The sequence below is a fragment of the Alexandromys fortis genome, unplaced genomic scaffold (genome assembly GCF_014885135.2).
Source record: "Alexandromys fortis isolate MF-2015 unplaced genomic scaffold, M_Fortis_MF-2015_v1.1 scaffold_41, whole genome shotgun sequence".
NCBI lineage: Eukaryota > Metazoa > Chordata > Mammalia > Rodentia > Cricetidae > Alexandromys > Alexandromys fortis.
Genome location: NW_026067923.1, coordinates 8,413,656 through 8,427,153, shown reverse-complemented (window position 1 = coordinate 8,427,153; position 13,498 = coordinate 8,413,656). Strand labels below are relative to the sequence as shown.

General features: G+C 43.5%; 1 protein-coding gene across 2 annotated transcripts in view; it reads right to left on the bottom strand.

Annotated features, from left to right (window-relative positions):
* Ncoa2 (nuclear receptor coactivator 2) overlaps nucleotides 1-13,498 on the bottom strand; it is a 224,205-nt gene that overhangs the window by 40,349 nt on the left and 170,358 nt on the right. For both annotated transcript variants that reach the window (XM_050142073.1, XM_050142074.1), the window contains exons 5-9: nucleotides 11,148-11,251; nucleotides 7,443-7,620; nucleotides 5,288-5,476; nucleotides 2,130-2,231; nucleotides 1,308-1,451 (exon numbers count right to left, since the gene is read on the bottom strand). In XM_050142073.1, the coding sequence (XP_049998030.1) occupies nucleotides 1,308-1,451; nucleotides 2,130-2,231; nucleotides 5,288-5,476; nucleotides 7,443-7,620; nucleotides 11,148-11,251 (717 nt within the window). The remainder of the gene's footprint in view (nucleotides 1-1,307; nucleotides 1,452-2,129; nucleotides 2,232-5,287; nucleotides 5,477-7,442; nucleotides 7,621-11,147; nucleotides 11,252-13,498) is intronic.

Genomic DNA, 13,498 nt, shown 5'->3' with positions numbered 1-13,498 from the left:
TCTGCAAGAACAGCCAGTGCTCTTAACTGCTGAGCCATCTCTCCAGCCCCTTGATTATTCTTTTTACGAAATTAGGATGAATAAAGATACAGATGTGGGAGCGAATGGGAGCAAGAGTCCATTTACCATGTCTGTGCTTCTTCATTAAGTGGCCTCAAAAGCAGAAAGCTTCAATGTACAAACCTTACTAGTTAAAAAGCCAAGGTCACAGATGCACACTAAACCGATGACAAGCTACTGCTCCATTTCCCACAAATTCATTACAACTGCCTATGCTGAGGTCTGAGATGCCTGACTCTGCCATGGTCTCTCATGTGCCGCGGAGCCCATGCTGATCAACTGCGGGCTGCCCAGCCTCCTTCCCCACTCAGCTTTTGGTAAAGTTAAAAGAATTCTTTTCTTTGTTTTCAGTTGTTCTAAAGAAAATCAAAATGCGTTGGAGAAAACGCGACTTCAGGAGAACATGGCAGCATGACCACCAGGGTGGGTGTGTAGCTTGCAGATGTCCTCAGTTGACACTGTATGCATGCTCAGGTGCTAGTCACTTCCTCTGCCTGGGTCTCCAGGGAGTGAAGGGGGGCAGGGGGCTGAGATGTCCACCTCATCGGTTTGGTTTGGGGATGACGAAACAACAAAGAACAAGGCCAAGGTAAGGTTCTTTAAGGGTCGAATGCACTGGGAGACAGCTGAAGTGTCTGGTTTACTTCCCCTGTCCTTTTAGTCTGTGACCAGAGCAGGCCATGCTGCCTCTCTGGGCCTTCTGGAAACATCTGGAGTCTGCTGTTTGTACCTTGAGAGAGGTTGGGATTTGTTCACTCTTGCGAATTTCATCTGTTCCTCCTTCCAGACTGCTCTTAGGAACAGGATCTTGTTTCCTTAGTTTACATAGAACTTTGTTGTCTTGTCATACATCTAGAAGTATGAGGATCACAGAAAATAACCTTCCCCCTCTTTTTGACCATCTTTGTGACACTATCGGCTTTTGTTCATTGGGCCAGCACCAGAACAGGACACAGAAGCTCTGGGAGACGAGCCTCAGGAATCTTCTGGGTGGACCATCCTCACAAGCAACTAAAGAAAGTTCCTAATGGGCTGGAGAGATGGCTTAGAGGTTAAGAGCACTGACTGCTCTTCCCAAGTTCCTGAGTTCAATTCCCAGCAACCACATGGTGGCTCACAACCATCTATAATGAGATCTGGTACCCTCTTTGGGGCAGCAAACATACAAGACAGACAGAACACTGTATATATAATAAATAAATAAATCTTTAAAAAAGGTTCCTATCAAGTGAATTGCACAGGCCTACCTTCGTGATGATGTCTCTTCGCATAGGACAGAGACTCCCCTTCGTGCTGTGTGTGGAACTTCTGAATGCATCTTCTCACCAGATCCTCCCAGCCCGGTTTCATGGCAGCTCTCATGGTACTGGTGTCCAGAGAAGTGATCTTGCCTATGAGATAATGGCATTACATTTACTATGTCCATTTTCTAAAGAAACAAATAAAACTTAGGAATCCATCTACTTACTCAGAGTCATTGCCTGAATCTGTGGGGATTCATCTCAGACTCCATGGATACTAAAATGCACGGGCACTAAAGCTTCTTATGTAAAATGAAGCAGGATAAAGAGGTCACTCTTTATCTTCCTGTGTATTTTTATTTTATTAATTTTATTTGTTTATTCTTCCTATATAGTTCATTCTAATTTGGGACACATTATCCAGCTTAGGCTGGCCTTGCCCTGGATTGGTTTTAGGTATGTGCTATCACGCCTAGCTTCCCTTTTCCCCCAATACTTTTAAATCACTGCTAATTCATATTATATTCAGAACAATTCAAATTTTAAAAATTGAATCATTTTGATCTGAGGTTGGTTGGCTACACAGAGAAAGCTGCAGAAATAGAAAGCCTGCTGTTTGGAGCTGGCAGCACAGATTCACCTCCAGGAAGAAACCCAGTGAAGGCAGTCTGCCCCTCTGTGTGCCTCTGCCCCTCCCTCAGCACTCCCACCCCAGCAGTCATGGCTACCACAGCTTCTCAACACCATGGTCTCTCAGGGACAGTCCTTGTATCTAGGCAGCTGGGTGTTCTAAGATGACTGCTTTTGTCTTCTTTGACAAGGATTTACCTTGGAGGTCTTGGCGGGTGGTAAAGCTCTCTGATGAGGGAAGGGCTGGTCTTTCCTTCATGGGGACTCTTCGTGCCACACAAATCAAGCAGGACTGCAAATCTTAAACAGGACATAGTTGTTAATATGATAAAGATTTGTACTTGTAGTCATCAAATCAACTCTGATGTCTGTGACAGCACATCCTTAGAAATCAGTGGGTGTTGTCATGACCCTCTGCTTCTCCAGGGATTAATCCTCTGCCAGGCTATAGGCTCTAGTGGGTGGCAGCTGCTGGGTGAGGTGGAACAGAGGACAGATGCCGAAGCTACAGAGCACATGTGTTGGGAGTCCACCGACAAACTAAAAAGGCACCGACTAGAAACGGTGACATCCAGATGGGCTCCATTCTTGTTAAGTCACTGAGTGTAAAAACAAAATTCATAATAAAGTAAAGCAAAGCAAAAAAAAAAAAAAAACTAAACTAAAATAGGATACTGTTGATCAGGAGTTTGCTTCTTGGCTTCAGGTTCTGTGGGAGGCACCTGTGACGGCACAATGAGATGGGAACTGAATGCAGATCCAGAGCACACTCCACCAAAGCCCTACCAAGGGTACAGAATCACGGCCTATGGTCCAGCACCTTGGCACGGAGAGCTCCAGAGGCTGCTATTAATGTTTAACCTCACCCCCACTTCAGTTTTTGTGTTTAGATGTTTTGTCTGCATGTATGTCTGAGTATAACTTACATGCCTGGCACTGTGGAGTTCAGGAGGTTGACAGATCTGAAACTGGATTTGTATATGGTTGTGAGTTACCATGAGAGTGCTGAGAATTGAACATGGGTCCTCTGAAGCGTAGCCCGGGCTCTTAACTGTTGAAACATCTCAGCCACTGCTTTTTCATTGTTTTCTCTACGAGGGCTAACTTCTGGGGAACAGTGACATGTTTTATATACTTTATAACATGCAGAGTACATGTTCTAAGTTCTCTTCTAAGTTAAAGAAAGGCTGAGGGAAGGCTGCTACAGAAATAACAGGCACCTAACATCTTACACCATGGCCTTGCAATTGTTCACCTTTAAACTTGGGAGGTTTTCTTTCCTTTATTTGGGGGGGGGGAATTATTGAGTAATAGATTGTATCTTTAGATTAAAATGTAATCATCAAGGGAAGTGGGGTATGCGGCTCAGAGGCGAACACTCCCTATAATTTGCAAGGCCATGAGTTCAAGGCTCAGTATTGTAGTTACAATAAAAGGAAGATGGGGAAAAAAAAAGAAAAGAATAGCTGGGTAGTGACGGTGCACGCCTTTAATCCCAGCACTCAGGAGGCAGAGGCAGGCGGATCTCTGTGAGTTCTAGGACAGGCTTCAAAGCTACAGAGAAACCCTGTCTCGGGGTGGGAGGGGAGAGAGGGGAGAAGAGAGGGGAGGGGGAGGGGGAGGGGGAGGGAGGGAGGGAGGGAGGGAGGGAGAGAGAGAGAGAGAGAGAGAGAGAGAAGCCCTTGCTTATGCTACATTTCAGGAACAGACAGAACCCCACCCCCATTTCTTATCCCTTTGAGGTAAGAGTCTCGCTATGCTCCTCTGGCTGGCCTGGAATGCACCTGTATACCAAGTTGGCCTCAATCTTGCAGTGAACCTCTGGCCTTTATCTCTCGTGTGCTAGGGCTGTACCACCTTAAATGCACTGGATTTTATCTAAGTGCTAGGATTAGAGGTGTGCACCACCACACTCTGTCTCAAATCCAATTTTGTTAGTTAATTAATTTAAAGATAGAGTCTGCTACATCTTAGCCGGCATTAAACTTGCTGTGTGTGGCCAAGGATGACCTTACCTTTCTGATTCATCTGTGCCTATCTCCTGAGTGCTAGGATTACATGACAATGCCTGATGTTATGTGGTTTAGGGGCTTGAATCCAGGGGTTTGTGTGTGCTGGGCAAGCACTTTCTCAAGAGCTACATCTTCGGCGAGAATCCACATGTTCTCATCTCTAGTACATAACAGTAGTTGACACAAGGGTGCCTTATATGTCTTTGGAATATCATGGCCTCGTCTTATGAAGGAACAGAATGAAACTAACAGCCACACCCAAACACAGGCTAAGTCTGAAATACTATGTATCTTCTATGACAGTGCTTCATGATCCCTTTCTGATAAAATTCAAATTTATTAAGAAGTACTAAGCTAATAATCAGTGGCAACTATAGATTAGCAATAATCATGAGTGTTGTGTGTGTGTACACATACTCAGAACTGAATCTAGGGCTTCACAAACGTCAGGAAAGTGCTTGACCCATTTACACCTTCATCCCCATTCTGTACTAACTTCTGGCAATTTCATCTAATAAAGTCACAATAAATTGATAATAAAAGAGAAGTGAAAGAATTTGTCCACAGCCAGAGCTAATGGTTAAATTAGGGGTTGGTCTGTCTGATTACCCTCTAGAATATTTCCGTGCAGTGGGGTCAAAAGCTTGTTCACTTCTGTTACTCCCACAGAGTGCTTTCTGCACCATATTATACTAAAGATTCACTTATACTCTAGTGTGTGAATTAGCTGTGGGAGGGCAAGGGATGACATCAGCATCTCACTATAGGGAGCAGCCCAGTAAGCTTTCCTGAAAGCCCTCTACTTCCCACTCCTAAGTCTGTCTACTTTGCTCTTACACCACACTGAAGATCTGATGTCCACAGATAAGCTACATAGACTCCATCACTCCCTGGAAAGTCTATGGAAAATGCTGCTTGTGCCCACAAACATGCTTCTTGGTCTGTGGCGTAAGATTTGCATTAGGTGTTCAAAGCAATCCAGGATCCCCTACACAGCCACTGTCAGAGATGCAGAAGTGCCATGATCACCAAGCACACATGTCCCTGGTTGTGAAGTGTAGTTCAAATGTGGTTTTCATGTGACTTTTGGCTGCCATGCTGGACACGGAGATATCCCGCATTGATCACCACAAAACACTTTCAAATTGAGATATAACAAGGTAGAATGCTTGCTTAGCGTGTACAAGCTCACTCCCCAACATTGTAGAGGAAAAGATTAAACTATACAAATAGTAAACACGGGACAGAATCATGGAACTGCGTCACGCTTTCCTCTGTGTGAGCACCACCCTTTGATTACTAAGGCTATGCCAGACACATGCGCTCTCCCTGGATCCACCTTACCTTCTCCTTCCTCTTTGATGGACTTAGGCTGAGACACAGCAAAGCACTGCATAGCTTCATATTTCTGGTGCGCTTCCTGGTTCTCATGGCCGTCCTCTTCTGAATCAGGTAAAGGCTTCACCAGCATCCGACAGTTGAAGGTATGGCTGTTCCGCCTGGGAGGTTCACCAGACCAAGATCCCCCATTCACTGCAAGGCAAAAGGGACCAAAGATTACAAAGAAATAAAGGATTCAGGAAAGTAGTTGGGTGTAGTGGTGCACACCTTTAATCCCAGCACTTGGGAGGCAAAGGCAGGCAGATCTCTGTGGGTTCAAGGACAACCTGGTCTACAAGAGTGAATTCCAGGACAGCCAAAGATACACAGAGAAACCCTGTATCAAAAAGCCAAAAATTAAAAATAAAAGAAATAGAAGTTAAAATAAAGCCACATAAAGATGAACAATCCACAGGGAGTCTGGATACTGTGTGTTATGTTCTCTTTGAGATGTTTGAATGCTGAGGAAGGAGCAACAGCTGCTAACAAGATGTTTGTTTATAAATGCTGCTGAACTAATCCAAGATAGGTATTTTGAAAATACCTTGACTTCAAAATTGAAGTCAAAAGGTATGATACATCAGAGAAGAGGATTTGCTTTTGTTTCCACAGGAAATGAGAGGCCGTGGATTCATTCTGAGTTAAGAAAAATCAGGTTTGATCAAGGAAGACCACCTGAGAAATCTCCAGTAGCAACAGATGGCCCAGATGTCTGAGTTCAAAATCCAGAACAGATTCAAGACTGAGGCCTGAGATGATCAAGTATCACAGGATACTCCAGTCATGACTTGATCATAATTCTAAATTTTCTTTAGGTCCTCATAAGATTATCAGCGCCTACAACCAGCAGGAAGTAGCCTGGAAAACTAAACCCACATTCCCAAAGACTGAACTATGGATATTTTCCTTTGTTTAAAATGTTGGTTACAAGTTGTTATGGATAATGGTCAGGAGAAAAACTAAACAAAGGGTATTAGATCCAGAGTTCTTATTGTTTTTTTAAAAAAGAGGGGAAAATGGTGAGGGACAATGGTCTGTCTGTATTCTGTCAATTATATTTTGAATAAACACTGATTGGCTAGTAGCCAGGCAGAAGTCAAGGCAGGTCAATTAGAACAGGAGAATTCTGGAAAGAAGGAAGTCCTAGTCTGTGGTCATGACCCAGCTATAGAAGAAGCAAGATGTGACTGCCTCGCAGAATAAAGTACCAAGCCATGCGGCTAACATAGACAAGAATAATGGGCTAATAATATAAGTTGTAAGAGTTACTAAGAAGTCTGAGGTACTAGGGCAGTCAGTTTATAACTAATGTAGACCTCTGTGTGACTTAACGACTGTGGGAACCAGGCAGGACAGAAACCTCAGACAACACAGGGATGCTTAATTATTAAAGGATGTAGGAAAAGCACAGGGACATTGTAACTCCATGGTACTCGACACTTTTCTGATACTTTCATGAACCACACAACGCTTTGTAACTCAGAAACTTGGGGTCTTTTCAAAATGTCTTCTATACTCCGCAACATTCATCCTGACTGCTTTTCTTCAAACGCATGCCTTCACTACTTATGCCGTGACGTGCCCACTGACAATGCTGGCCCACACCCACCATGTGCCCTTCTGCACAGCATCTCCAAAGCATGTGGACATCAGGAAACTTGAGACATGGGGCTCTGCACAGCTGCTCAAGAGACTAACATGAATACACTCAGACTGCGGTATTCATGTTTAGAACATTCTACATGCACATCACACATATACATATCACACGGAACTCCATGAAAGCCAAATTTTAACATGCCATGGCTCACTTTTCAGATGGTGACAGCAAAATCCAAGTTGGTTGGCTGTGGTGATGTGGGTAAAGGCTTCAAGATGTTTTAAAATATAAAAAATACCTCTGCCAATAGCTACTAGAAGTACTTTCCTTTTGAATTGTTTTCACATCGTTCCTATATAAGATCAACATGGTCCTTCATTCAGGATCAGCGTTGGCACCCATGACTCCTATCTGGAATCTTTACAGTGGCCGTTATGCCCACGACACAACACAGGCCTATTTACTCAAGAAAATATGAGAGAGGGGAAGGGAGGCTGCGGGGAATCAGCTTCCATTTACCTATGGACTTGGGCAGCAGGTTCTTGACAAATTCAGTGTGGTCCCCGACATGCAGGATGCTGTAGACACTCTTGTTCATCAGTTCTTCCTGGTTATACCTTAGGTATTGTGTCACATTCTCCGACACGAACACCACGTTGCCTTCTAGGTTCACCACAAAGAAGAAGCCATCGAGGGCCTAAGGGAAAAGACCAGCGGCATCAGCACAGACACACCTACAGAAGAGCTAGGCAGCTGCTGTGAACGGATCCTTGCCCTTCCAGTTCTCAGAAACAATGAACACACTTTCTCCTGAGAAACAGAAATGCTTCCATTCTAGTCAGTGGAAGAGAGGTTAGAGCAGGGTCTCTTGTTAGAACAAAACATAAAGACCAAGTTTGTTAGTCTACCAGGATATAGCTGCTGGCAAATAAGCACATATAGGATGGTCTCTGTGTTCCAGACCAGGGCGGACAGACTCCACAAGTTACACCAGCATTTCCCCACACTTCTGCATGATATGCAGAGAGAAAGGGCCAGTGATCATTCTTTTTCTCTCAGTTTTAAAGTAAGTACCAGGGGAAATCCACTAATTTTTACAACTTTTTTAAAAAATAATGTTTGTTGAAACCATGATATAGGCATTTTTTAAGATTTATTTATTAATTATGTATACAGCATTTTCCCTACATATATGCTACAGACCAGAAGAGGGCACCAGATCTCATTACAGATGACTGTGAGCCACCATGTGGTTGCTGGGAATTGAACTCAGGAACTTGGGAAGAGCAGTCAGTGCTCTTAACCTCTGAGCCATCTCTCCAGCCCTAATTTTTACAACTTTTAAACATGCCAGGGTTTAAATGAAATCACAGATGGTCTCAGACCTTTAAAGCAACATCTGGGCCTTCATTGTTTGGTGTCTAGGGACTCGTGGGGGTGGCAGCATGGGCTGGGAGTGCCTCCAGAATAAGAAAAGGGTGTCTAAGTCATCTCAGTGTTGGTAGCATGCATCCTGTAAGGAGGCTCACCGTCTCACTGTGTGTTACTTCAGTCTAGACTGCACAAAGAGTTGAGTTTAAAATGTTGTAGGAAGTGAAGATAAATGACAGCTATAGGGTATGTTTACTCTGCTGCAGGCACACAGTGTCCTTTTGATATCCTCTTTCCCAATAGCCAAATCCAAGGTCCCTAACTCTGAAGCCTAATCCTTCTCCTCTGTACTGGCAGTCACTCCTTTCAGACTTCTGATCCTTGCTAATCAGACTTCTGTTTCACAGATCTCAGGGTATTCGGGACTGAAAAAAGGCTGCATACTGCTCAAAGCTGCCTTCCCAGTCAGTTTACACCACTTAGTTTCTTCGTGATACATACCTATCGCATTTGTAACATTAATGTACCATGCCCAGCCCCACACACAGTGGATGGCCTGAAACACTTGGTCCCCCTAGTCTGTTTTGTTAGTTGCTATGGAATAATCTATTCTGTTTTTAATCATATTGTCACCTCACAAAACTAGATGTTCTTTCATCTAAAACTGATCCTAAGGTATAAGTGAGTTGTTTAGAAAAGAAAGAAAAGGTAAACGGGGTGTGGTGGCACACATCTATAATCCCAGCACCCAAGCGGCTAAGGCAGAACTACCGTGAGTTCAAGGCAAGTCTGAGCTACATATCAAGAACCTGTCTTCAAACAGTTAACAACAATGAAGCAAACACCTAAACCAAACCAAACAGAAAAACACTGCTTGGTTTTAGATTTTTTTGTAAATATTCTGTCAGTTTTTGTCTATAACACGAACCACATACATGGTAAAGCAAGAGATAAATATGTAAATGGCATGAACACCGACTGCACCAATCGGTGTACACACACGTGCTGGCAGAGACATAGGAAAGAACATATGTCCATTTAGAGACCTCGTGTCCCTTGTCACTTCACTGCTTCTGCTGGACATTCAGCAGACATCCTCAGGCTTCTGAAAGATCAAGTCACTTCTTTTGGATTGGTACCCTCGTAAGAAGGCTGATTTGTAGCCTAATAAAACTGAAAGCTGAAGTGGCTCGTCTTACAAAACTGTTTGTGTTTTTAAAAGCTCACTATGATATGCTTTGATGAAAAAAGCGGACATTTGCTTCTGTTGCCTAGCAACCACTATGCTATGATGCAAGCATGAGTGTGCATCTATGCCTAGAACATACTTTTCCTGTTTAAATGATTACATGTAATCAGGGATAAAGGTTTCAATTTAAACCATACGCCACAAGATTCAGGTACTTCTGCTCTAATACATTTATTCATTACTAAGATTCTACACAGGTGCTTGCTCTATGCATTCAATTCTCAGAAGATAATTTTCAAACAGAAAAATCTTAGATTGATTTTATGAGATCTGGGCCACTGACATCCAGCAATCCAATTTCTACAATTAACGAACTTGTTCTCAAGGGCTGAGCCATAGCCTGTGGTTGCTCTAAGCATTTCTTTTTAGAAGCCTCAAAGGTCTTTCAAGAGTCTCCAGTGCTCTTTCCCGCTCCCCAGACATAACAAACAAACAGTTATATGGAAAAATTCCAAGCAAATTTATGCTTGAAATTCAGAAGTTCTTCCAAAGGAAGCTGTGCGCTTCTTTTGTGTAATTCTAAATTGTCACAACCCTCTTTACTCTTCTCAGAACCGAGTGGAAGTGCTCCTTGACTGCTGTGCTGAGTACGGAAGACCTGGTTAAATGCTGTGCCCCCCACCCCCGCACAAGGGCCAACCTGGGTCATTTAAAGCTTTTTTGCTAGCAGGTCCAGCCCCAAGGAATGAACTTTGTTATTTCTAAATGCAAAGACTGGGTTGGGCGAGCACTATTCCTCCATCTCCAGCCTCCAATTATAAAGCAGGTTCCTATAGAATTAAGTTTTCTAAAAACAAAAACCATTTTATGAGAAAAGGGGCAATAAGGTCAATAGAGTATTAGGCTAGCATTATTTTTAAAATCCTAGTTTTACTTCCATGTGGGCGCAGCAGCAGGCACAGAGCTTCCAAGACGACAATGCTGCCTGCAGCTCTGGCCACGTGGTCTTTCGAGCTCAGAATGTCATCAGCAGAGCAAATTACTCTGAGCACGGACATAATTTATGTCTTGGCATCTCTGCGTCTTTATTCAGTGACATTTTTTCTCTCATCTTACCCTAGCCCACATCTTGAATTTTAATTTTGAAATAGGGACAGCAAGGCACTTTGTATTTAGTACTAGCTAATAAAACTAAGGAAGATTTTATAAGCCTGAGGCAGTAGCTGCCTTAAGGCTGCCAAGACCAGCCACTCTGTTATGCTTTTACAAAGTTTTTTCATCCTATTTCAAATGAGCTAGTCAGAAGTAACAGTCCTAAACCTCTTTGGTTGTCACATTTTAAGTTGTCTATACAGTAGAGGCCCTTGGCACACACGGACCCCTAACCAGAGGACTGGATCTCATGGAACTTAACATGGCTTGTAAGCACAGCTTTGGAAAATGAGTGCTCCTGACAATGAAAGGCTGCTAGCTTGTATTCTCATCTAATTTAATTCTATGTTGACATGTGCAGGAGGCAAAAACTCAAACATAGACAGACACAGTTACATACATTAGTAAGCACAGGAGCATGGATTCTCCTTAAATTATATTCACCCGAAATTAAATGTAGCACATCAATACTGAAAACATTTAAAATACAAAACCAAATGAGGGTGTGGTACCTCAAGCATCATAGGCCCCAGTGCATCCTTGTCGATGACACCCTGCCCTGTGGACGACACGTCTGACTTCTGCACTTCATCTATGTTGGCCGCTGCTGCTTTCTCTGCAACAAATATAAGAGCAAATTAGATAGTGGTGCTATTTCAAGGGCAGACTAACTCCAAACTCTCCTGGGGGCCAGATGTGCCTATAAATGTGCCTCTCCCAACAGCCCTGGAGAGGAGGAACAGCCGGAAGGAGGAGCCAGGTGTCACCATTTACCTCCAGAGCATGTGCTTCAGATCCCTTTCAGGCTTTTGACAAAATGAGTTTAGAGGTTTCCTGCTGGCCCCGGGCAGACATTTTAAAATACACATTATGAAACTGTAGTATACTCTGGGACAATTAGTCCCTACTCAGGAGATTCTCCAAACTAGCATGGGGGGTGGGGGAGGCTGTTGCTCAGAATTCAGTAACATAATTATGGACATATCCTTCACATTGGAGGAAGAAACAACAGAAGCCTTGACCAAACTTGTTCAAATGACTTAATGAGTTAAAGCAGAGGGAGGAGGCATCCCCACCAAGTGCCCAGAGAAGGCCCATGGCTGAGTTTTGACTCAGTACAGAGGGGCTGGACACACCATGAGCACGAGTCTACTTTGTAAAAAAGTGCACGGGAGAAAAGATGTGCAGCTAACAATACACGTGTAAATGAGTTACCTCAAGGTTGGTAAAGTAAGTTTATAGCATAACATACATAGCCACAACCTGCTAGAAAACAACACAAAAGCAATGTGCCAATTACTTGTAAACTGAATAAATTACATCCTTGTTTACACTGCATGTTTTCATCATAATTAAATGAAAAAAATCCAAAGCAATGAACTGCAACTCTATTTAGCATTCACAATCAACTTACTTTTCCATGACCATAGTAACTTTTTTTGTAAAAGCAATTTTATACAACATTTTGAAAATCTGTTAAAGCCAAATTTATGGAACCTAAAAATGAGTAGGAATTATGTACGTCCTCCCAGGTGATGTGTATTTGCCAGCAGAGATAGACAGTGACGATGTAGCTCAAGATCTACTCCACTGTTAAATCAGAGCAAGCCATCCAAAGGCCTCAGTGTCAGTGTCTGCCACCTGTACATCATGGCTTGTATCAATGAGAAATGAAACAACATGTAAAACACATTTTAGAAACTACCAAGTTGACGCTGGACATTGGTGATGCGTGCCTTTAATCCCAGCACTCAGGAGGCGGAGGCAGACGGATGTCAGTGAGTTAGAGGACAGCCAAGGCTACACAGAGAAACTCTGTCTCCAAAGAGGGGGGAAAAAAGAAAAGAAAAAAAAGATTAAAAAGAAACTACCAGGTTGGTTAGGCCTAGGAGAGAACCAACTCCCACAATGTTGTCTATCTTTTGAGCTCCATCCTTCCTCATGAACACACAAAAAATAAATAAAAGTAAAATAAAAGATTTTAAACAAAACAAAACAAAAATCCAGGGCTGCTAACAAACGTAACTCCTACTAGCACACAGTATATTTTATTCTTCTACTGAGTTTCATGGGCAGCAATCTCTTCACAGATCTGACCAATGTCAGACATGCCTGCTTCTCTGAATAGATGTACCACCTTCCTGACTCACTGGGGCCACCTATAATCAGAGATGTGACTTGGTAGCCGCCCTAACTGGGCACTGTGGGTCTGCTCCCTTCCCTGCTAACTGTTTAGAAGCTGTCTATCCACAGTTTGTTTCAACCTAGCGGTCCTCAGAGCATGAAGCAATTCCTCTTTGCCCATCACAGGACAAAGGCCCATTTCTGTTACTTACTGTATCAGACTCTCTCTCCCTGCTAAGTAAACCCCAAATAACCACACACAGAGGTGGACTTTGGTTAAGCCAGTATCTCCTCATTTCTCTCCACAGCTGCAGGGTCAGGACCTGAGCCACCATACCCCCTTACCTACTTCTCAGGGAACACTCTGCTGAAGGGCTGACCTTCTCTGTAGTGCTGCCCAGGCTGTGCTGCTTGTGGTCCCCAGGAGGGGGCAGACTCCTAGACCCATCACCACCTTAGGGAGGCCCCTGTATGCTTCAGACAGTAAGCTCCCACGCTCCCTAAATTCTAAAGCTCATAACTCATGCACGAAGTATGAACTGTGTGTAAGGCCCTCAGTATGAGTCCTTCCTTAGTGGCCTCTTGAGTGTGGAAGAACAAGGTGCTGCTGACCCTTGCTGAGGATGAGCACCTGTGGCCCTTCCTCTTCTCCTTACTGTCTGTGGGCTGTATTCCCCTACCAGAGATGTCCTCCCAAGAGGGTCTAACAGACTGTAGGGGAACATGGGTTCAGCTTGGA